Genomic DNA, 26,055 nt, shown 5'->3' with positions numbered 1-26,055 from the left:
GAGTTCTCCAATACATTCAGTTCACATATAAGAAGTCACTTTCATCCCGGCCCTCAAGGATCTCTACATGAAACATGAGAAGGTCTCTAGCTCCCTAAGGGCTACCCCACCCTTGCTCAGGGACCCTGTCTCAGGCCTTCAAGTTCTAACTGGGCAGCTGCTGAAGACCACTGCCTTGCAATACTCACTTAATTTATGCCAAATAGGGGCGCCTGGGTGGCTCAGTGGGTTAAAGCCTCTGCCTTCAGCTCGGGTCATGATCTCAGGGTCTTGGGATCCAGCCCCACATCGGGCTCTCTGCTCAGTGGGGAGCCTGCTTCGCTCTCTCTCTCTGCCTGCCTCTCAGCCTCTTGTGATCTCTGTCTGTCAAATAAATAAATAAAATCTTGGAAAAAATTATGCCAAATAAATTTAACATGTAGCAACCAATTCCCTGCAGTGAAGACCTTACTTAACACTTTAATAATGCCAGCTAAGAAGCTATCCATGTATCTTTACTGACAGATGTTTGACAAATTTGCCTATTTTAAAATGCCTCCCAGGCCTATCAGTGCTGCCTCAAAAAGGTGTGTCTGAAAGATACCAGCTCCTGGGTGGGGACCTCGCGCCACCACACCAGTCCGTCCTTGGTGGCTTCCCGGTACTGACTACTGACAGCCCTCTCATGATCTCAGGATGTATGAAAAAATAGTAATTATATTACTACTAATCTCGGGTAAGTGGATTTTTTTTAGCATGATGCTGTTATATTGGATATAAAATTATAGATTAAAATATAAACTGCCTGCCCTAAGTTCTATCTTAGTTAAATGAATAAATGAATGACTAGTGTCTCAGATTTCAGTCTGGTGAATGTATTTTTATTGGAACTGAGCTGGTACAGTGGAAGGAATCAGAGTACAGTGCTCAGGTGCTTGGTAGTTATGGCTGGATCAGAGTTTTCCAGTAAGAGAAGCATGCTTCAGCTCTAAGTCCAGCTACAGTGAAAAGAATTGTATCAAATAGCATAAGAAATATCCCCATGTGAATAAATTTGTTGCCTTCTTTGTGTTTAACTTCTAAATTAAAGAGTCACTAATGAAGGTGGATATTGGGTCCTCAGTTTTTAATACAGTTTTCTGAAGAATTCGAGTTTCCTCCTTCTCCCACCGAAAGAGTACGAGCTACAAGCATGAACTCTGAATTCATGTGGGAGTTGTTTCCCACTCTGTGGAATGATGGAGGAAAAAGAAAAAGCAAGTCTTATTGGCTTAGGTATTATGTGGTTTGGGGAGATATCAAAATGTCAAAATCAATTCATTAAGATTAACATAGAGTATTATTTATTTTTATTTATTTTATTATTTTTAAAGATTTTATTTATTATTTGAAAGAGGGAAATAGTGAGAGAAAGAGGAGAGGAAGAAGCAGGATCCCCACTGAGCAGGGAGCCTGACCTGGGGCTTGATGTCAGGACCCCAGGATCTCGACCTGACCCAAAGGCAGAAGTTTAACTGACTGAGCCACCCAGGTGCCCCTATTTTTTTATTTTTTTATTTTTTTATTTTTTTATTTTGAGAGAGAGAGAGAGAACTGAGAGGGGCGGAGGAAGAGAGAGAGAGAAAGTGCCAAGCATGCTCCATGCTCAGCGCTGAGCCCAATGTGAGGCTTGATCTCACGACCCTGAGATCATAATATGGAGTATTATTAAGTTGTATTAAATTAACAATTAGTTTTGGCTTCTTCCCGAGAGTGGTATGGTTAATGTCTTCTCAAATGCAGTGTTTATGTGTTAGAAATACTAGCGCCCAGCACAGAGATAAGAAGCAGACAGTTCCTTGAAATGTATTTATCCCCCAGACATTAGTCTGACTCAAATTGGAGCACAGATCAGGGATCTTCTGGGCACTCTGTAGGAGACAGGGAAAGGATCTAGCATTTTCTAAGATATATTAGGGGATAAAGTAGTGTAATGGTTAAAATGCAGGCATGAGAAACAGACAGAACTGGGCTCAAACCTGCTTCTACTTCTGAAAGCCTGGGGAACATTAAGGCAAAGTATCCTCTCTTTGCCTCAATATCTTCATCTGTAAAATGTATACAATGTTGGCACCCGCCTCCCAGGAATGAAATAAGGACAAAGTAAAGTAATAGCAAATTAATAAATAATTCAGCTATGATAGTAATTACTGTCTAGGGAGTAAACCTGGGTATGTGATGATTTCCGAGAAGTCCAGGAATATGGGAAAATTACAGGAAAACAGAAGACTTAATAAAATTGCTCTAATTTTTTCAAGTAGCAAAGTATAAAGACAGCTTGAAGAAGCGAGAACAAGCAGAGGAGATGTGGTATAATATTTAAATATATTCCAGTACTTGTAGAGCTATTACACAGAAGAGAGAAGAGGTATTCTTTCTGTGTTCAGAGGGGGAAGGGGGCCTGCTCCATATCCAACCAGATGCAACCCCTTTTGGGTTTTTTTGGTTTTGGGTTTTTGTTTTGTTTTGTTTTGTTTTGTTTTTGCGGTGGGAGTGGGGTGGGATATTTGGAAAAGGTTCCTGGAAAAGAAAGAAATTCTTCATATCAATACTTGCTAGAGTATACTAAGGCCTTCAATGAAAACTTCATGAGTGATCATCAAGGCCATGTGACTCCAAGCACCGTGAGGCCTCAGTGCCAATGCTGCTCCCTTACCATCTTTGCCTTTCCTGAAACCCTCTGAAGAATTCTCTGGATGTGACTACTTTATAGAGTAACGCAAAGGTGTTTGAGCAGGATCCTTCCCCTTCCCCCTGCAGCAGCTGAAGGAGAGAGTCTGGAAAATGCGAGGCTGGTTAAACATCTTTGGCTAGGGAGAAAAAGAGAGAAGATTGTTTTTCTTTCCCCAGGAATCTTAAGGGTAAAACCAGTATTTCTAATTCTAAATTTATCAGATGTCATCCTCCAAATGGAGAGTAAGCTCTCCTTAGATTGTTTGATTCCCGATCCCTGAATTCATGTATTCATTCAACACTTATGGTCCACGACCCTGAGGCCGCAGCAGTAAGACCTGTGAGCTCCTGGGGAGGGTCTGCTCAGCGTGGGTGGGGGCAGACAGTGGGAGGGAACACCAGCACTAAATGGAATAAGTAAACCGCTAACATAAGAGCAGTGATAAATAATACAAAGAAAACCAAACTGGGAAAGGTGATAAACGTAATGCATCAGGCTGATTTCCAAAAGGGCAACAGGAAATTTTTCTCTGAGTAAGTGACATTTATGCTAAGAAGTGAACCACGAAAAAAAGCCGGCTTGAGACATCTGGGGGCAAGGCATTGAAGGAGGAGGGAAGAGCAAGGGTTAAAGCTCTGACACGGGCAGAAAACTTGGTGTGTTCAAATCTTTTCTTTGAAAATCAGATTCTGACGCTAAGAAGGAATTTGAGAATAGAGTGTTGCAACACTCTGACCGGCAAACGATGTCATGAAGCAGGACCTCTTAAAGTTTCCTGATTTTACTTTAATATTTATGCAGAATTTGCATTCTAGACCATAATATAAAGATTTAGTTGGAAGATCCAAAGACACAGGTATTATGGCTGTTTTATTCATTAGTGTATCTCCAGAATCAAGCATAGCTCTTGACATGTATTAGGATATTGGTTGAACCAAGAAGGAAGCAAGTAAAGGGAGGGAGGAAGAGGGGAAGGAGGAGAAGAAAGAAAAGAATTATTTGTCTTTGTTTGTTTAGACAAAATGAGAGCTCCATGTAGATAAACCCTTATACCCGGAGCCTCTTCCTACATAGTCCTCAGGTACATCAGTTTGCGAAGCACGTGCTTAGAATGACGAAGTGAAGAAACAAGACATTTCCTTTGTCTTCGGTGATGGAGGAGTGTCTTTCTGCCCATGTAGAAGTTACAGGAAAGCATTCTGAGCTGGGTTTCAGGGACCACTTAAATTTCTTCAAAGTAAAACCTGGGTCCGTCCTTATTCATCCACACATTGCAAGGCACAAAGTAAGCTCAATAAACTCAAACTCAATAAATAATAAACAAATAATTAATAATAAATAAATAAATAATAAACTCAAATGCAATAAAGAGTAGTCGCAGAAATGACAAATGACCAGAATTTCGGTGCAGACTAGTTTAACTGTGTAGAATCAGTCTATCTCAGTTTCCTTGTGCCTATACACAATAGAATAAAATCCCTTCCACCTCTAAACCTCAGGGACTTCTCAAAGCTCAGCCTGAGATAACATGCAGTGTAGCCCCCAAACCTAGGAATCTCATTAGCTTGGTGTGACATTGGGTTTTTAGAAAGAAACGGACACCCCACTATGAACACTTGGGGAAGGACCCCTAAGAGAGGGGAAGCAAGAGATGGGATGGTACCTCAAAATTGACACACACTTGGGCTGCCTGGGTGATTAAGTGTCCAACTCGTGGTTTCAGATTATTTATTTATCAATAAATAAATCTTTAAAAAGAAAACCTGACACATACTAATTTTAAATTGGGAAACCAGATTTAACATTCTTTTGATGCTTTTTTTTTTTTAACTTTGGTTTCTAGAGGATTGTTCAATATACCTATGAACCAATTTAGGAGGCACATTTTAAGTGATTTCCTCAACTTGTCTTTATAGGTTGTATTTCTAATGACGAGCAAGAGAAGCTTGTGACTCAGGAAGTACAAAAAACGGTACAGACAGAAACAGGTTCGTAATAGTTTTCCAGCCATCATCATCATTTCTGCATATTTAATTAGTACCTCTCTGTGTGGTCTTCTGTGATACATGACCTAGATGGAAACTAAAACAAAAGGCCTGAGAAGAAACATCCCAGGGTTATCTCCAAGTGTTGGGATTGTAGTGTTGGGATTTTTTTCTTGTTTTTTGATGTTTTTAAATTTTCTGCAAAGAGAATCAATAAAATGTAATTAGGAAGAGTTTAAAAACTATTTAAAAGAAAACTGAACAAATCTCTGCTTTCTAAGAAGCCCCTATCACGAAGCAATGCTGACAAAGATTAACAAGAAAACCAAGATCCTGGGAGATGCATTTCATTGTGGTTATTACTGCTCAAATAAACTTGGTTACAATGTCTGGTGAAACTGATTTCAGGGATCTGGTCAGGAAAAAAGCAACAATTATTGGTGAGCAGATGAGATAAACCATCCTTAATAATTTTTCCATTTTTATAGGGTTTGTTTCTGTTATGATACACAACCCATCCACTTCTGTTATGATGCACAGCCCCAAATTGCCAGCTGCCACATTCTAGCAGCTAAGAGTATCAGGAAAGTGGCAGCATATAGAACCCTAAGAGACTTCTGTCACATGATGGGACTCAGGGAGTGTTCTGGTCCATGCCTGTCTCAGATAAGTAAACAACTCCAAAAACATCACAAGCCCCAAATCATAAAACATTGTACATTCTTTTTTCAGTCCCCAAGTGCGACACCAGCCCCTAGAGCAAAGGTGCAGGAGGAGAGTTCTGCCCTCATCTCTACTAGAGCCTCATTTCCCTTGGTATTTTAGAATCAGACTCAAATTTAGCAAGTTGCTTTGAAGATCCAAGCAAAAGTGCTGGGTTTCCCTCCAAGGTGTGCATAACTCACGGAGCTGTTTAAGTTAAGGAATTAACTAGGTACAACAAGAAAGACAAACCGGCTTCACTTAGGGAAGAAGGGTTTTAAATCTCTGGTAGTAAATGGAGAATGAGTCAAGGGAAGGGTTTTCTGCTAAGCTATGCTTCTTCTAATCCAATATGAAAATCAGGCTGCGTTATGACTAACATCAGTCTTCTATACCGTTAGCCTCCTGTGACCTTAACTTGTTACTATGCCTTCAGAATCTCCACGCAAGTACCAATTACACATCTGCTTTCACCACCTCTGATCCTAGGTACTGCGAATCCAGTGATAGAACATATTTACCCAATGATAGAGACAATGAGTTCTCCACTTTATGGAAACCATATGGAAAGAGAGGACAAGGGTCATGCCTATATTTAACTTTTCACATATTCATTAGAGAACAATAAGAATTGGAAAATGTTAGTAGTTCAAGCGGGACACTTTCTATGTTGCAGGCACCATGCTAAGCCCCTTGCATGAATTTTATTCTGACAATAACTCTATGGAATAGGTTCTGTCCCCATTACGCAGGTGAAAGAACAGAGGTTCAGAAAGTTTTATTTATTTTATTTTATTTTTTAAAGGTTTTATTTATTTATGATAGAGAGACACAGTGAGAGAGGGAACACAGAGGGAGAAGCAGGCTTCCCACAGAGCAGGGACCCCCATGCGTGACTCGATCCCAGAACACTGGGATCATGACCTGAGGCAAGGCAGACGCTTAACCGATGGAGCCACCCAGGTGCCCCTAGAAAGTTTTTAAAAACTTGCCTAAGGGGAGGACCTGGGTGGCTCCGTCTGTTAAGCATCCATACACTTGATTTCGGCTTCGGCACAATCTCAGGGTCCTGGGATTGAGCCTGCTGTTGGGCTCCGTGCTCATTTTGGAGTCTGTTTGTCTCTCTCTCTCTCTCTCTGCTCTTGCCCCTGCTCTCTCTCTCTCCCTCAAAGGAAGGAAGGAAAGGAGGGAGGGAGGGAGAGAGAGGTACAGAGGGAGGGAGGAAGAGAAGGAGGGAGGCAATCTTAAAAAAAAACAAATCAAAACAATAACAACAACAAAAAATGTGCCTAAGAACATATAGTAAGCAGGAAAGCTGGATGCAAATCCAGAGGATTTAACTGTAGAACCCTCAGCCTTAACCAACTTATTCTACTTCCTTCCTCAAGAGAGGAAATTCTACTCTCTTGGGGAAGTTCTACTTCCTTCCTTATGCCTAATCTGCTATTCAGAAATAAACACTGTTGACATTTTAGTATGAATATTCCAGAAGTTTTTCTAGGTATATTTATAAATATATACTTTAAAAAATGACTTCATATAATATTCTGAAACCTGACTTTTCTTCACTTAGAGAACATCTTTTCCATTCTAGTCAATAATACTTATAAAACATTTTAATGGCTTCATGGTATTACATCTGATGCATAATCATAGTTTATTTAACGTATGCCATGTTTCAAATATTTAGGTTGTTTCTGCTTTACAGTCTTTGGTTTGTTTGTTTAGGTTTTTATTTAAATTCTGGTTAGCTTGGGGCACCTGCTGGTTCAGTCAGTTAAGTGTCTGCCTTCGGCTCGGATCATGATCCCGGGGTCCTGGGATCGAGCCCCACATCAGGCTCCCTGCTCAGTGGGGAACCCGCTTCTCCCTCTCTCTCCTACTCTCTGTCAAATAAATAAATAAAATTTTAATTAATTAATTAATTAATTCTAGTTAGCTAACGTACAGGGTAATACTGGTTTCAGGAGTAGAATTTAGTCATTCACCCCTTATGTATAACGCCCAGTACTCATCACAAGTGCCCCCCTTAATACCTAAACAATTCTAAGATAGACATCTTGTAGACTCATTTTTGTGTCAGAATATGAACATTTTAAAGGTCTTGATGAATATTGCTAAATTCACTTCCCCAAAAGTTATGTCAAAGTGTATACCCATCAGTATATTTTGAAGGCATCTGTCTCAGTACTTTCTTGCCAAATTGTATCCCAGAAGTCTTTATCTGAGATAAAGGTTAAGTGAACAACCTGGTATATTTATGTTTTGACTTTGATTTCCTTGATTGCAAGTGAAAAGAAATTGTTTCTCTGTGTTATTTTTTTAAAAGCTTTACTAAAATGTAATTTGCATGCAATGGAATTCACTGATTTGAAGTGTAGGATTCAAGGCTGGGATTAGGGGAGAGTGAGTGAACTTGTCACCTCAGGACGAAAGAAGGGGGCACCAAAACCTTAAGTCATCAAGATAAATATTTTAATGAAATATTTTTTTTAAAAACTCAAGATGAATTAAAAATCTCAATGGTGAATAAAATATCATAATTGTAAATACAGCAGGGATCCATCAGAGTCAGATTTGGGGTGAGGTGAGTGAGGGCAAGCAAACCAGAGCCAGTTCAGATCCTGGCTTCTGGGGGGGCAGTTACTGGAGAAGAAACATCTTAATCCACTCAGCAACCAAGCCTCTGAGAGCTACAGCCAGCATTTGGTCTTTTGGAAAGCTCTCTTTCTGTTCACCCCTATTTCTAGGGAGTAGCGTTTTGGGGGCCCCAACTTAAAATCTGTAGCATTCATTGTGGCTTCTCTTCCTCAGTGAGCCCTGAACCCCTCATTCTGTGAGACCATTAAACTCTCTCACAAGTTTCACAGCTTCTCGGGACTCACTTGGAAATAGACAAATAAATGTCTTTAGGGGAGAGAGAGCCGGTGGCCAATGTCAAGCTCACCCATCTGCACCTCCCCTCCACCCCCAGAACCTGCTGTTCTGGTAGACTCTGCTGCCCTCCCTGGATGCTTTCCATTGGCTCAGTTCTTCTGTGTATCATGGACAGGAGGATTTTTGGTCTGCAACTAGCTAGTTTGCCTTGACGGGAAGCCAGAAGTTTCTGTTTGTTCCTCCAGATGAGTTTCAGAATCACTTGGGAAAGCTATCCCTTAGGCAACATGAAATTATCTCCACGTTATTTGGTGAGAATAGAATTAACGATGGAGCTAAATGAATAAATTAGCTCATGGCAAAGAAAAACTTTGTAATGGTAAATCTCTGAATTGGGAATAGATCACATTTTTCTTCTGAGTCTTATCTTACATCCTCCGAAGAGTTGAAAAAATTTCTGAAAGAAACTTTAGATAAATTTATGTGTTTCCGTTTTGAAGAGGCATTTTACATGTTCTATTATATTATGTCTTAATTAAAATAAATTTCAGGGGCACCTGGGCACCTCAGGTCATGATCTCAGAGTCCTGGGATTCAGAGAGCCCTCCCACTCAGTGGGGAGTCTGTTTGTCCCTCCTCCCCTCCCCTCCTCATGCTCTCTCATGCACTCTCTCTCTCTCAAATAAACGAAAAATAAAAAAAAAATTTTAAAGATTTTACTTATTTGTTTGATAGGGAGAGACACAGCAAGAGAGGGAACACAAGCAGGGGAGTGGGAGAGGGAGAAGCAGGCTTCCTGCTGAGCAGGGAGCTGGATGTGGGTTTTGATCCCAGAACCCTGGGATCACTACCAGAGTCAAAGGCAGACGCTTGACGACTGAGCCATCCAGGCACCCTGAAAAATAAAATCTTTAAAAAAATATGTTTCATTATATTTTCAAATTGTTTATTGACAGCCTAAGATGAATTTATTACTTTGTATATGTTCATTTTATAAGTGACATCACTAACCTTTTTTTTGGTTAAGATAGTTGATTCTCTTCAATTTTCAAAACTAGGTAATTGTATTCCCTATAAAAATGAAATTTTGTTTCTTCACTTGAAATAAATATTTTTAGCTGCTCCTTTCCTATCATATTGCATTTGTTAGAAGTTCTAAATGTTATATATGTTAATGTTATATAATGGTAGTGACGGTTGTCATCCTTGTCTTGAGACTGTCTATAATATGAATGTCACACCATTAATTATGACGTCTGTTGCTTTCAGTAAATTATCCTTATCATATTGAGAAATTTCCCATTGATTTAATCAAGAAAAGATCTAAAATTCTACAAAATATCTTTTCTGCATCATAGTTGAAACATTGAAAGTTGACTTCCATGGTATAATAGTAAATTTTCTGACAGTTATCAAGAGAGAAAATATCTATTCTACCAAGTATGACAGGAGTATTTTTTAAACATTTGCTTACTTTCCTTTAAGAATGTCTATTCATCTTACTGGTTTCTGTTTGTTTTTTTTTTTTTGCTATATTTTTATTCTTCAGTATGTTGAAGTGATGAATTATATCAATGAATATTATATTGCCCTGTGCTTCCCATCCTAGTATCAATTCCTTGGCTCTTGTATTCCTTTAATGTTGTGTTGCATTTAATTTTTGTTTTAGGATCATTTTACCTATATTTGCTATATATAATTTTTTTTCTGCAATCCGCTTTTGTGCACACATGCATTTGCTATCAAAAAGGTAAATGTCTGGGTGGCTCAGTCAGTTAATCACCTGTCTTCAGCTCAGGTTATGATCCCAGGGTCCTGCGATTGAGCCCCACTTAGTAATCTCTGCTCAGCGGCGAGTCCGCTTCTCCCTCTCCTCTCCCTCTTCCTCTGCTTGTGTTCCTTCTCTCACTGTCTCTCTCTGTCAAATAAATAAATAAAATCTTTTAAAGAAAGGTAAATTAATTAATTAAAAATAGTTAATAATTAAATAAAAAATAATCACTATGTCTCAGTTTTAAGCATGAAAGATATTTTGAAGAAGAGTCATCTCTTCCAATTATAGTAGAAAGATTTTTTTACAAAAATAAGCAAAAATTATATTTTCTTCATGTATACACAAATATGGTGAATTATATTATCCTACTCCTTTTCTCTAAATTTTTATTTTGAAAAATTCCAAACACATGGAAAAAATCAAAGAAGACTAGCAGAAATATTGATATATTATATTTCTTGATTTAATAATTGTGAATAATTGACCATATTTGTTTTATCTGTCTATAAGTGTATAAATATATATACTTTTGTTGTATCATTTGAGCATAAATTGCAGACGGTTTGACACTTCACTCATAATCATTTTCATATTCACCTCCTAGGAAAAGGGACATTATCTTAAATAATCACATTATTTCATATTTTATAATATTAATAGTAATATCATAACATATTCTTTATATTCTTATTTCCCCAATTGTCCCATGAATGTCTTTTATAGCTGTTTTTGTTTAAAATCAAATATTAACCTACATTCATTCATCGAATTTGGTTGCTGCATCTATTTTAGTTTAGAAAGAATCCCCAACTTTTTTTTTAATGGCATTGATTTTTTTTTTTAAAGATTTTATTTATTTATTTGACAGAGAGAGATCACAAGTAGACGGAGAGGCAGGCAGAGAGAGAGAGAGAGGGAAGCAGGCTTCTTGCTGAGCAGAGAGCCCGATGTGGGACTCGATCCCAGGACCCTGAGATCATGACCTGAGGCGAAGGCAGCAGCTTAACCCACTGAGCCACCCAGGCGCCCCGGCATTGATTTTTTTTGAAGGCTCCAAAAGAGTTGTCTTGCTTGATTTGCTTAATTATTTCTTCATTGAGTGTGTTTCTTGAGTGAAATTTTTGGCAGTGTTCTTTTTTTATGGCTATTTATTTCTCAGGCTTATTTTCATTAGATGCTTAGTCATATATAGATAGATATAGATAGATATATTCACATATTCATATATATATATATATATTTAAAGATTTTATTTATTTGAGAGAGAGAGAGAGAGTGAAGGAGTGGAAGGAGGGGCAGAGGGAGAGGGAGAAACTGACTCCTTGCTGAGCAGGAAGCCTGATGTGGGGCTGATCCCAGGAACCTGAGATCATGACCTGAGCCAAAGGCAAACACTAAACTGACTGAGCCACCCAGGCACCCTTCAATCATACATATTTTTCCCAGACACTTTTTATTTTATTTTTTAATTTTTATCTAAATTCAATTAACATATTATGTATTATTAATTTCAGAGGTAGAGGTCCATGATTCATCAATCTTATAAAATACCCATTGCTTATTACATCATGTGACCTCCTTAATGTCCATCACCCAGTTACCCCATTCCCCCCCACTTTTCCCCTCCAGCAACCCTCAGTTTGTTTCCTATGCTTAAAAGTCTCCTATGGTTTGTCTCCCTCTCTGATTTCTTGTTAATTTTTTTCCTCTGTTCCCCTATGAGCCTCTGTTTTGTTTCTTAAATTCCGCATATTAGCAAGATCATATGATAATTGTCTGTCTCTGAGTCCCTTATTTCTCTTAACATAACACTCTCTAGTTCCATCTACATCATTGCAATTGGCAAGATTTCATTTTTTGATGGCTGAATAGTATATATATCTCACATCTTCTTTGTCCATTCATCTCTCAATGGACATCTAGGTACTTTCCATAGTTTGGCTATTGTGGACATTGCTGCCATAAACATTTGGGTGCATGTGCCCCTTCAGCACTACATTTGTATCTTTGAGATAAATACCCAGTGGTGCCATTGCTGGGTCATAGAGTAGCTCTATTTTCAACCTTTTGAGGAACCTTCCTACTGTTTTCCAGAGTGGCTGCACCAGCTTACATTCCCACCAAGAGTGGAAGAGGGTTCCCCTTTCTCCACATCCTTGCCAACATATGTTGTTTCCTGACTGATTAATTTTAGCCATTATGACTGGTGTGAAGTGGTATCTCATTGTGGCTTTGATTTGTATTTCCCTGATGCCAAGCGATGTGGAGCACTTTTTCTGTGTGCTTGTTGGCCATTTGGTTGTCTTTGCAGAAGTGTCTGCTCATGTTTTTTACCCATTTATTGATTGGATTATTTGTTCCTTGGGTGTTGAATTTGATAAGTACTTTTTATTTTAATTAAGGTTTTCCAATTAAAAATGTTATCTGTGAATTTTATGTACCTTTTCTCATTCCTAACAATTACATACTTGTGTTTTATGTTTTCAACTTGTCTTGATTGAAACTTGTAATGGTTTGCTTATTTTATTAATTCTTCAAAAACTATTTTGACATATTAATCAATTTCGATATTTTACTCTTAGTCATTTTTGCTTTTATCTTTATTGACTTCTTCCTTAATCTCTGTAAGCTTTATTTTGCTATACTTTTGCTCATTTTATTTATTGTCTTTTTTTGTTTAATCAGTTGAGATTTTGAGTTTTGTAAGTTTATTTTTGGCCATTATTACTAAACTTTGATAAGAGATGTTCTTGCTGTCAATTTCAAAATGGTCAATAATTCCTGCATTAACCTTCTACTTTGTCGCAGTTGGTTACTTCCTTAAATTTTATTTTTCCTCCACTTTTTCCCCCATATAAATTTCTCACTTTATTATATTGTGGTCAGACACTATGCCCTATATAAGTTCCACTTTGGGATTTTGGTTGAGTTTCTTTGTAACCCAAATTATTATATGTAAGCACTGGAAAAGAAGATGTCATCTTTAGTTTTAGTGTACAAAGTTCTATACATAGTTATTTAGTTAACTTTGGCACATCCATCTCTACATTGGTATAGTATAGGTTAGGTTCTGTATACAGTTAGATTCCAAAGAATAATACCTGTATTCATTTAGCATTTATTTAGTGCTAAGCACTACTCTCAGCCAGGTACATAGATTTAATATTTTTTTTATTGTGGAGATATACATGTAACAAATTTTACCATTTTAACCATTTTTAAATATGCAACTCAGTGGCATTTAGTATAATCACAATGTTGTATACCCATAGCTACTATTTAGTTTCAGAACATTTTCATAACCCTAAAAGGAAATACCAGATACATTAAATTCTCATTTCCCCTCCCATAGGCCTTGGAAACCATTAATTTGCTTTCTGTCTCTATCAGTTTTCCTATTCTGAATATTTCATATGAATGTAATTATACAGTAATGCCTTTTATGTCTTGCTTCATTCACTTAGCATAATGTTTTCAATTTCATCCATGTTGTAGCAGGTGTTAGTACTTCATTCCTTTTTATGAATGAATAATATTCCATTGCATGAATACACCACATTTTATTTATTCATTCATCAGTTGATGGACGTTGGGTCATTTTTACTTGTTTGGCTTTCATAAACAGTGTTGTTATAAAGATTCTTGTACAAGTTTTTTTTTTTAAACACCTTTTTTTTTTATTCTTTTTTGAGTTTGCCTAGGGGTAGAAATTTGGGGTCATATGGTATTTTATATATAAGTTATTGAGGAGATGCCATACTTTTTCTATAGAAGCTGCACTATTCTACAGTCCCTTTGAGAGTGTATGAGAGCTTCAGTCTCTCCACATCTCCAGCCACACTTGTTATTTTCTAGTGGGTGTGAAGTCGTATCTTATTGTGGTTTTGATCTGCCTTTCCTTAGTGACTGATGGTATTAAGCATCGTTTCATGCGTTTGTTGGCCATTTGTATATCTTCTTGGAGAAATGTCTACTCCAGTTCTTTGCCCATTTTTAAGTTGGGTTGTTTGTGGTTTTGTTACATTATAATAGTTCTTTATATATTCTGGATACTAGACCCTTAGCAGACAGATGATTTGATATTTTCTCCCACTCTGTGGGTCATGTTTTTGCTCCCTTGAGAGCATCTTTGACACACAAAAGTTTTTTATTTTGATGAAGTCCAATTCATTTTTTTTTTAATTTTGTTGCTTGTACTTCTGGCATTTTATCTTAAAAAAAGAAAACCACGGACTGCAAATCCAAGGTCATAAAGTTTTACTCCCATGTTTCCATCTAAGGGTTTTATAGTTTTAACTGTTATATTTATGTCTTTGGTCCATTTTTTATTTGATTTTTTTTTAGATGGTGTGAGATAAGAATCCAACTTCATTCTTTTGCATTATTCTAGTCGTTCTAGCACAATTTGTTGAAGAGACTGTTCTTTCACCATTTAATTATCTTGGCACACTTACTGAAAATCTGTTGCTATATGTATGGGGTTACTTCTAGATTCTCAATTCTATTCCATTAATTCTTTGAGCAGCAGCATATTGTTTTGATGACTGTTGCTTTGTAGTAAGTTTTGAAATTTTGAAGTGTAAGCCCTCTACCTCTGTTGCTTTTCGAGATTAGTTTGGTTATTTGTAGTTCTTAGCAATTCCATATTTAAGACCAGCTTTTCTCTTTGTGCAAAATTTATATATATTTTAACTTATTTAACTCAGTCAGTAATTTATAAGATAGAGACAATTATTATCCCCATTTCACAAAAGAGGAAACAAAAGTACAGAGAGATTAGCCAAACTGCCCAAGGTCTCAGCTAGTAGTTAGGGAAATTAGTCTGAATGCAGGCAAGCTGGCTCTAGAATCTGGGCACTTATTCAATACATTAAGTTGCCGAATTTGTCTCTCACAGAGTGATGTTCCAGCCTTGGCTCTTCCTTACTCTTGCAACATTGTCACTCAGGTCTCTGCTTGCGCTTTCATTAAAGTGGAGACCCGACTGACTGAAGGCTGGTGGTCTGTCTTCTCCTACGGGTGCAGTTAATGAGCCTGAACTGTGTGACTATGATGTTAGCCTTTTGTTCCTTTTACTCTGGGCTAGATAACCTTTTTATCTCGGGATCTTCCTGTGGTGATTACCACTTATTTCTCAGTCTTGATTACACTTAAAAATCATAAGAAATAAAATAATCCCGAAGTACAGAATGCGAGAATAGTACATGGGTTGAAGGCAACTGGCAGGATGAATCGTGGTGGTGAAATTGCATCCTGCTGGGAGACACACTGCACAAATATGCCTCTTGGTGTCTGTCCTCCCTGAACTATCCTGTCAGGTGCAGATCACAAAAGCATCTTGTCAGGCACTTCAGCAATGTCACTTCTAAGTGAGGGTATGAATGCAGGAGCACGTGATAAAGTTTATTCTTATTGATTTATTGCACCAAAAAAGTAAACATCAATCACTTGTGACTGCAAGCCAGGTATTTTTCAGGTCCTGTCAGTGTTTATTTTTTTGCTTCATCGATCTATCACAGTTGGAGAAAACTCTTAAAATTGTTCCACAACTATTGTAATTCTGTCAATTTCTTCTTTTGCTTGGTATTTCTTGTTGGTATGTTTTTGGGATATAATGATCCATATTTACCTAAGAATCATTGTGCAATAAATCCTTTAATAGTAGAAATTAACCCTCCATGTCTTTGTAAATGTCTTTGTCTTTCATTTACTTTACCTAATTTCAAAATTTTTGATTCCTCTTTTTATTTATCTTTATTTGTCTAATATACCTTTGCACTTATTTTTTACACATTTTGCATTCTTTTGTTTTGTTTGTGTTCCTTGTGATCTAGCATACATTCACTAGGGTCCTTTTTTCCTGTCTATTTTGACTCAATCTATAGGTCTTTGTATTTTAATGTGGAAATTTCATTTATATGCATCTATGGATTCACAACTGACATTTAGTATCTTTTGTTATCTTTATTCATACTTTCTTTTTTTAGTGATTTATTTCTGATGTTTTGACATATGTGCTATGGTCAGTTCACCTTTATCCTCTTACATACCAGTTAACAAGCTGCCCCTTTCTTTTTTTTATTCTTTTTTTTTTTAAGATTTTGTTTATTTGAAGGTATATAGTCTATTTGTAATTATCCTGTTGGTTAACTTTATGTTTTTAAAGAATTCTCTCTCAGAACCCCCAAATCACTTTAATGGCACAGTACACAAAGAAACTCTAGCTGCTTTTATGGACCCTATAAAAACTGGGTAAGATTGTTCTAGGATGGAGCCAACTAGCCAGCAGCTCATAGGTGCCTTGAATGGATCTCAGTTGTGTCATGTACTGTTGATTCCCTCAGCCCTTCTGGAGGCCAGGTATTCAGATAGCGTATAGCAAGGTATCTCAACCTCAAGACCCATTCAAATGTGATTAAAATGTAGTAAATGTCCACTGCAACTCACCCTACACAAATACATAAACACATAGGAAACAAGATTCCACAAAATAAAACTGTCCTTATTATGTGATGCACTCTTTTCTGTTTTATACAACTTAATATTTTAATGCCAGCGATGACACAGTGAATTGATTTTAAAGCCGATTACTGCAGGAATTCACTCTCTTGACTACATGTTGGAACCATCTAAGGGGCTCTCTCAAAAAACTGTGATGACTGAGTTCCATAGCCAGAGAGTCTACATACACTAATGTAGGCACCAGCACACTACAGCCTGTGAGCCAAATCCAGCTTACCACCAGGTTTCGTACAACCTTCAAGTTAACAATGGTTTTTACTTTTTAAGTGTTTAAAAAAAAAAATCAAAGGAAGAAAGATATTTTGTGACATGTGAATATTATATAAAATTAAAATGTTAGTGTCCAGCTCTACCATTTATCACCTGAGTATCTTAGGCAAGTTAGGCAATGTTTCTGATCTTTGTTTTTCTCTACAGTTAATGATTAATAGATAATAATATGCACTCAGGTAATTGTTTTGAAGATGGCAAGAGAGGATACCCAGACTGTAGTGAATAGGCAATGTGTTAAATATTAATATTATTATCTCAGTCATACAAACAATTTGGGACTAGTGAAGTTCCTTAGAGGATATCTGTTCCATTACTCTCATATTGGAAGCAAGAAACTGATAAATTCAGTGACCTACTCAGATCCTCAACCAGTTAGTAGCAAAGCTGGGAGTGGAACTCTGACCTCCTTTCTCACTGGGATAGCAGAGATAAATATCCTTTGCTTTCTTTCTATCTGGGCTGAAGAAAGTACAGTGGCTGAGATTATAGGCTGATTTTTCTTTCTATTCCTGCTGACTCAACAATGATTTGGGACCATGAGAATGGCCAGCAGCTGGGCAGTTCAGAGCCAAGCAGTCACTTTCAAGGTTCCTTGAGGGAAGTTGCTGTCATCCTAGTCCACAATGAGGACTCAATGAGGAGCTGTTATTCTATCAAGTGAAGGAAGGTAGAAATGTGACCACCTGGCTGCATGGGAGCCGCCAGAGCAGGCCTCTGTAGATGAGCGGAAACTGGGTCACTGCATTGGACACCACGCCCGTGAAATGTACCGGTTAACAAGCTGCCCCTTTCTTTTTTTATCCTTTTTTTTTTTTAAAGATTTTGTTTGTTTATTTGACAGACAGAGTTCACAAGTAGGCACAGAGGCAGGCAGAGAGAGAGGGGGAAGCAGCTCCCCGCTGAGCAGAAAGCCTGATGCGGGGCTCGATCCTAGAACCCTGAGATCATGACCCGAACCGAAGGCAGAGGCTTTAACCCACTGAGCCATTCAGGTGTCCCTGCCCCTTTCTTTAAGAGCTCTTGAGCAGAGAGTTTTAACCAAACACTGAGGGCTATTCAAAACATCAGGCTCAAATGTCATCACAATAACCACTTTATTCTTTAGGAAGCTCAGTTTTTCTAAGTTGTAACTGACTATTCTAGCCTCCTAAAACCCTTCCAAAAAAAGAAAAATGAATGACCACAGATAGGATGGACATCTGACTTGACCCAGATTGAGTTTGTCAATCCTGTGGTTCAAGAGCAAAACTGAATATTTCCTTTAAAATACTGCTTCACAACAATAGTGTCCTCCAAATATATATATATATATATACATATATATATATATGTATATATATATATACATCTTCCTCAGCATCTTCTTATATATATACATGTATGTATATATATAAATATTTGGGAACAGGCAAGATCCTCATTTATACATTCATTCTGTATAAAACAAGAGGGGCCAGCCAAAGAGACACTGAGTTGGAAGTCAGGAGATGTGAGTTTTTGTCTCTTTCTGACCACAAATTAGCTGTGGGAAACTTGTGGAAGTTTATCAATCAGTTTTCATGGTCCTCACAATGCCAAAAACAAAACAAAACAACAAAACAACAACAGCAAAAAACTAAATTTAGTTTTCTGACTTGGAAACTACTTCAGGCATTTCATGTATAGAGTGTGTCCTTGTAAGAGTTTGCTTTTGTGAGATAAGGCTTCTATCAGCCGCAAGTCAGGAGGGAACCAAACCCAAGGCAGCAGCTGCGAGAGCCAGCGTTATCACACCGAGACAGGAGCTCAGCTACTGGGAGTATGGCCATTAAGCAAGACCATAGACCATCCAACATGGCACTTTATTGTTATTCTTTCTTATAACATTTCATGTTAGAAATGTCAACTGTTTGGGAAAGCCATGTGATATGGTGGGAAGAGCAGAGAGGAGGGTGTTAGGAAACTGGACCTCTAGTCTCCATTCTATCTCTAATGTGCACTGGGCCCACAAGTCACCCCACTTTTTTGATGCACTGGGAACAGAGACGGGGGCCTTCCCATGCTCCCTGACTCAACACAGGGATGTCTCAGACTGGTAGAGTTTTAGTGAGCAACAGTGAGATCAGAGCAGTGAGGAGAAGAGACAAAAGAGGTTAATGTTCTGGAACAATTCAAATATTATGTAAGTATGAGATGATACAATCAAGAAAGTTAGAAATCTTTACCATTCTGGATGGCGTATGGATTCATTCATTATACCCTTCCCGAACCTAAAATTAGGTGATTCAGTTCCAGTCACTGTAACGTACTTTTTAAGAAGTACCGTAGCAGGGTGCCTGGGTGATTGGTTAAGCCTCTGCCTTCAGCTCAGGTCATGATCCCAGGGTCCTGGGATGGAGCCCCACATCGGGCTCCCTGCTCAGCGGGAAGCCTGCTTCCCCTTCTCTCTCTGCCTGCCTCTCTGCCTACTTGTGATCTCTGTCAAATAAATAAATAAAATTAATAAAAAAATAATAAAATCCCCTTATTCACAGAAATTTTGCAGCTTTGGGTGACTGTATATGTCCACAGCTGTTCATTAGCTGATTAGGGCCCAAGGAATGTGGGAGAGTCACACAAAATTGAGGGCTATTGCTGCCGATGTAAGCATCAAAACATTTTTGATGGATGTTAGGGGTACGTATCGTGGGATTTTAGTTTCCTTCCTTTGAATATTGAAAGTAGTTTAATCACCTGAGAATGTACAAAGGGATACTTCTTTTGTTTCTCCTAGGTGACATTTTTCAACCCCGGGATAGTGTATTTAATTTGAAGTGATTGATAAAATGCTTCAAATTGCCCCATGGGAATCTTAGAAATAACCAGCAAGTTCTTTAAAATTAACTACGTGCTAAAAATAGAAAAACTTATGTGAATGAGCAAAATTATCAATCCTTCAAGCTAACATTTTTTGGTAGACCATGTGTTTCAGTAAAAGATTCTGAGCCCTCCTCGTATTGCTAACAAGCACCCAGGTTAACAACTATTGAAATACAGATTTTTTTTTTATTCCTGAAAATGGAAGGAAATCTACAACAAAGGTCATTTTATAGATCTGTTCCAGATACTTGATTGTTGAGGAAATGGAAGTTTAAAAAACATTTTTTATCAAGTTGCTCTTAGGGCATTTATTTGCTATATTTATTTTCTTACTGTGTTGGTGACTTTAGGTGAGTATAATAAGAAATTGCATCAAAGCAACTAATCCTGGAGAACTAAAACAGGTATTTCTAAGAAGAGAAGTACAAAATTTTGGCCTCAAATAAATTTGGCCACCAATCAGTTTTTATAAGTGTGCAAGTAGAACGCAGCATTTGCATTTGGGACTTGAATCAAGTATACGCAATTTTTGGAAATTACCTCAAGGACTTTGTTTCTCTAAACAATACGTTGCCTTCAGTGTTAGATATTCCTGAGTTCTGGCTAGAGTTTAGGGCTTCAGCCTTTACTTCTTCTGAAAAAAAATTTCCACTAAATGCTCCTTTCCTCTGAGAAATAGCTTTTGGAGAAGAAAGACATCTGTTTGCCAGAGGCTGAAAATGGTTCTGATAAAGTTCAAATTTTATTTTAATAAGGTCTGTCTCCATAAGCATCTTCTCATTTCTATAACAACAACAAAAAGTTATATGTACTTTGCTTATACATTTATAATGTTTTTTTTTTCCCCCTTCTCTGACTTTGTTTAAAATTCAAAGCACTGGGGCACCTGGGTGGCTCAGTGGGTTAAAGCCTCTGCCTTTGGTTCAGGTCATGATCTCAGGGTCCTGGGATCCAGCCCCGCCTTGGGCTCTCTGCTCAGCAGGGGGCCTCCCCCCGCCACCGCCCCGTCTGCCTCTCTGCCTACTTGTGATCTCTCTCTCTGTCAAATAAATAAATAAAATCTTAAAAAAAAAAAACAAAAAACAAAACTCAAAGCACTAAGGTACCGGTTTTTTTTTTTTTTTTTAAGATTTTATTTACTTATTTGATAGAGATCACAAGCAGGCAGAGAGGGAGGAGGAAGCAGGCTTCCTGCTAAGCAGAGAGCCCGATGCGGGGCTCGATCCCAGGACCCTGGGATCATGACCTGAGCTGAAGGAAGAGGCTTTAACCCACCGAGCCACCCAGGCGCCCCTAAGGTACCGGTTTTAAGAGGTGTTCGATCCTATTGTTGGGTCTTTTTTTCTCCACAACATGCTGTCATTTTCTACTTGTTAAACCCTCAGATTATACGTCTTCTCTGCCAAAAAGCAAGGCCAAGTAGTGATAAGGACCCTCAGTGAAAAGGAGTGCCAGGTTACAAAGGGACTACTTATCTTGGCCACCCATGAAGGCAGGGTTCTCATTCTTGGGCATGCTCTTTTCTCCCACATCCTTCAACCTACTATTGACAGTGATCTCCTGCAAATGAAAATTTGGTTCAAACCCTTTATTGTCCTTCCACTGTTTTAAGGATAAAGTCCGAATTCCCTACCAGGGCCTGTGGCACCCGGCGCTTCCCTAAGCTCTTCAGTGGGTTCCTTCACTCCCTCGCTGTATTGCTTCTCTTCCCATTTGCGTGGCAGCCGCTTAGATGTTTGCAGATCCCTCAGCGATCTCTCAAATTCCTGGGCATGGCTGGCACTGCTGACTCAGTACCTAAATGTCCACACAGTCGAAATCCTAGAGTTCTTGCAAGATGAGTTCCAAGAACACCTCCCCAAGGTCTTTAGACCTCGTCCTCCTCCCCATAGAATGGACCACAGCCTTTTTGGGGCCATCACTTCACTACCAGAGAAAACACATTATGAGACTTAGATCAAATCATTGTGTCTCTTTACTAAGCTGCAATTTCCTTGCTGGGAAGACCATGACTTATCAATTTACTGATTTATTGATTCATTTATTTCTTGTGTTCTTTGTACATAGCACAAAGTAAGCATGCTAAAACACTTTCGTGAACCAATGAGTAAATGAAGGACTACCCAAGGTTCCCAGTAACTGAGAGGTCCTTGGAAGAGGTATCTGGATTCCAAACAGTCAATCATAAGATTTCACTAAGGCTTTACCACACCACGCCAAGCACTGGGGACTTGATAGAGTTTGTGGTACAAGTAGGGGAGATAAGAAAGGACCTCCAAAGAGAAATGGTATTGACCTGAGACCCAAGAAGCAGACAGCTAGGCAAGATGGGGGATGGGAGAGGATATCTCAGACAAAGGGAAGAGGAGGCACAAAGGTGCGGGTATGGGAAATAGTATGGTGCATTTGAGGAACCAAGAGGTGTCTGTCACGGCTGGAGCCTAGAGAAAGAAGATTGAGGGACACGCAATAAGATGGGGAGGCAAGTGGGGGGCTGGAACAGGTGGGGTCTTATAGGTGTTCACAAAGAGGAGGGGGCACCTGCCCATAGATTGAGCATTGCCCTAACTGACTCCTGCAAATCCCCACTCAGGTAGACCGTGATGTCCTGTGGAAGAGTTAGGAAGCCTGGAGGAGGGCGTATTTGTGTTCACAGACAAAACTCCTCCATGGCTTTGGTTAACTTTTTAACATTTTCACTCTTTTAACACTTAAAAACTTTGGTATGGATTGTTTTGTTTTTCAGTTTTAGATTTTTTTTTTCTGTTTTAAAAGTATGGGGGCGCCTGGGTGGCTCAGTGGGTTAAGCCTCTGCCTTCGGCTCAGGTCATGATCCCAGGGTCCTGGGATCGAGACCTGCATCGGGCTCTCTGCTCAGCGGGAGGCCTGCTTCCTCCTCTCTCTCTGCCTACTTGTGATATGTCTCTCTCTCTCTCTGTCAAATAAATAAATAAAACCTTAAAAAAAAGTATGTGCATGTTATTGAAATGATGAAAATATTTTGTTGCTCTTCTGTGAATGCATTTTTTCAGATATGCTTGTACTCATTCTGTAGGTGCCTCTTTCCCATATGGCTTGTTTAATTCATTGTTATGTTCATTTTAGATGCAATCTAGAAACTCACTTGGTTGTTCCTCTATAAGAAATTGGCTAAAAATTTATAACTATTAGTATTTCACTAAATACATATTATGTACAAAACACTGTTCTAATGCTGAGGGGATTCAAAATGAGCTAGCCCTGGGAGCTAGCAGCCCTGGAAATAAGTTTTATGTCTCAAAAGAATCCATTTCATGTTCTAAAGTGATTTACAAATGTATGCCCTACCTGTAAATAATTATACTGAATGGAAAGGTGTAAAAGAGATGTAATAATCAAGAGATTAAATAATTTTTGTTCATTAGGTATCCTTTTTTATATTTTTACATACTTTCATTGATTCTTAATAAAAAATATTCTTTTCCATAATTTTGATTTCAATATTTGTTGAAACTTAAAATTCCTATCATCAGATTATTGTTAAAAATGTTTTTTCTTGGGACGCCTGGGTGGCTCAGTTGGTTAAGCGGCTGCCTTCGGCTCAGGTCATGATCCCAGCGTCCTGGGATCGAGTCCTACATCGGGCTCCTTGCTCAGCGGGGAGCCTGCTTCTCCCTCTGCCTCTGCCTACCACTCTGTCTGCCTGTGCTCATGCTCTCTCTCTCTCTAACAAACAAATAAATAAAAAATCTTTAAAAAAATGTTTTTTCTTATATTATCTTTTAAATCATCACACCTGAGTGTTGAAGATGAACCTAGAGATATCTGTAATTTATCATATTATTTAGTTCATTTTGTAGCAATTGTTTAAATACATGTGATGAATCAGGTGGTAGGACCAAGTTGAGGAACAAGATGAAAATTGAATTTATAGGAGAGGAGAAAACATTGCAGATAGTTTGGGGAGAATGATTCTTGCCTGCACAGGATTCTCTGGTAGCTGATGGAAAGAGGCAGGTCTTGGTACTCAGTCCTTGAGGAGACTGACCAGAAATGTCAAAGATATTTTTCAGTTCTTTTCTCCAGGAAATGTTGAGCATTTAGCTGAGGTGACAGTATCTCTGGACAATGTCTGCAGGTGCTCGACCACCCCCTCTTTGTTGTACCTGAGCACAATTTCCCCTCACTAGAATGTCTCGAAGGAATGAGCAGAGATACATCCCCAGAGTTTAGGATGCTGATGGTTATCTAAGAATGCATAAAAATAACAAATGCTCAAAGTCAGAGACTGATGACTAAACTATGGTTTAGTCATACACTCATACAATGAGTGTATTAATTAAACACTCATACAATGGAATACTATGCAGCCATTAAAAAATCTTGTCATAGAAGAATATTAAAAAACATAGGGTACATGACTGTAGTATATATATTTTAAACACTATGTACATATTTATACATATTTAAACACAATGATCCTATATTTAGATGCATAGCTAAAAGTTCAGATGACTATATACCAAAATGTTTGTTTATTTATTTATTTTTATTGTTTTATGTTTGTCACCATACAGTAGGTCATTAGTGTTTGACATAGGGTTCCATGATTTATTGTTTATGCATAACACCCAGTGCTCCATGCAATCCATGTTCTCCTTAATACCCAGCACAAGGCTAACCCACCCCACCACCCCTTCCCCTTATAAAACCCTCAGCTTGTTTCCTGGAGTCCATAGTCTCTCATGGTTCATCTCAGACTCCGATTTCTCCCCCTTTATTTTTCCCTTTATTTGAGAGAGACAGATAGCGAGAGAGAGAGAGAGAGAGCATGAGCAGAGGGGAGGGGAGAGGGAGAGGAAGAAGCAGACTCCCTGCTGAGCAGGGAGCCCAACACAGGGGTTATGACCTGAGCTGAAGGCAGACTCTTAAACAACTGAGCCACCCAGGTGCCACTGGATTACTTTTGTAATAAAAAAAAAAATCCCATTTAATTTATAAAAGTCTTACAAAATAATTCATAAATTTTATACTTATAAAATTTAAAAATATAATTGTTTTGTTATAAAAATATATAATATATTTAAAGGGATTTTTAAAGGATGTATGAGAATACACATCTTATATATATGTTTGTGTGTTTATATGTTTTTATTCTAAAGAGTAACCATGGCCTAGAATTCATTGCATCATTTGGTTATCTGGATCCCCAGCCAGTAATCTTAGACTGGAGCCAGTATTTCCTACAGTTCTATTGTAATTCTGAAATGCTACTTTTGAAAGAGAAAAAAGAAGAATGGGTGGGGAACCTTGGAATTGACTCACTCTCTACCCAGCAAGAAGAAAACTGAATTTAGTCATGTCTTGGTTTTAATTTTTACCAGGGAAGTAGAATTGTACCAAGGAGGTGGAGAAAGGGAGGCATGTGACAGAACTTTGGTCCTATGTCATCGTCATGAGTCTCTCCCTTTCTTTTTTTTTAATTAAATTTTTTATTTTTTTTATAAACATATAATGTATTTTTATCCCCAGGGTACAGGTCTGTGAATTGCCAGGTTTACACACTTCACAGCCCTCACCATAGTCTCCCTTTCTTTAACATTGACAATTTCCCGAAGTTATGGAACATGACATGCAAAAGCAGCTTCCGGTCTCTCTTCCCTTTATAAGAATGGTAGCAATAATAACCAACATGTATGTCACATTCTTTATGTGCCAAGTACTCTACTAACATGTGTGTGTAAATGTATATATGTGGAAGAAACTACTTTAGTCCTTACAAGGACATTTTGAGGCAGATTTTAGTGCTTTACACAGGAAATTAAGATACACTTTCTTCATCTGTAAGCCCCTGCTATATAGAAATTCTGGAACTGCCACTGAGAGGGACATGGGATAAATTTGCCTTGTATGATATGCTTTAGAGTCCACTCAGTCACCTCATTGCTGATCTTCTCAACTTCTGTTTTCTACAGATTTGACTCCTTCAGTGAAGCCATCATCTAGCACTCCTAGTATAAGACAAGCCTCTTCAGATTTTACACACCAACAACCCCCAGACAGGAGACAAAGTATGTTCATTTTTAAATTTTTTTGTAATTCAAGTATAATTAATGTACACTATGGTATTAGTTTCAGGGGTACAATATAATCATCACAAGAAATGTACTCTTGGGGCACCTGGGTGGCTCAGTGGGTTAAAGCCTCTGCCTTCAGCTCAGGTCATGATCCCAGAGTCCTGGGATGGAGCCCCGCATGGGGGGGGGGGGGTCTCTGCTCAGCAGGGAGCCTGCTTCCTCCTCTCTCTCTCTGCCTGCCTCTCTGCCTGCTTGTGATCTCTGTCTGTCAGATAAATAAACAAAATCTTTAAAAAAAAATATATATATATATATATATACTCTTAATCCCCTTCA

General features: G+C 38.3%; 1 protein-coding gene across 1 annotated transcript in view; it reads left to right on the top strand.

Moving 5' to 3' along the window:
- Window positions 1–616: 616 nt before the first annotated feature.
- The window catches only part of LOC125094218 (glycophorin-A-like), a 36,108-nt gene continuing 10,669 nt past the window's right edge, over window positions 617–26,055 (top strand). The window contains exons 1-3 of the mRNA XM_047719889.1: window positions 617–715; window positions 4,609–4,680; window positions 25,618–25,713. Coding sequence (XP_047575845.1) covers window positions 676–715; window positions 4,609–4,680; window positions 25,618–25,713 — 208 coding nt within the window. The 5' untranslated portion in view covers window positions 617–675. The remainder of the gene's footprint in view (window positions 716–4,608; window positions 4,681–25,617; window positions 25,714–26,055) is intronic.

The sequence above is a fragment of the Lutra lutra genome, chromosome 2 (genome assembly GCF_902655055.1).
Source record: "Lutra lutra chromosome 2, mLutLut1.2, whole genome shotgun sequence".
Classification (NCBI taxonomy): Eukaryota; Metazoa; Chordata; class Mammalia; order Carnivora; family Mustelidae; genus Lutra; species Lutra lutra.
This window is presented reverse-complemented; position numbering and strand designations above follow the sequence as displayed.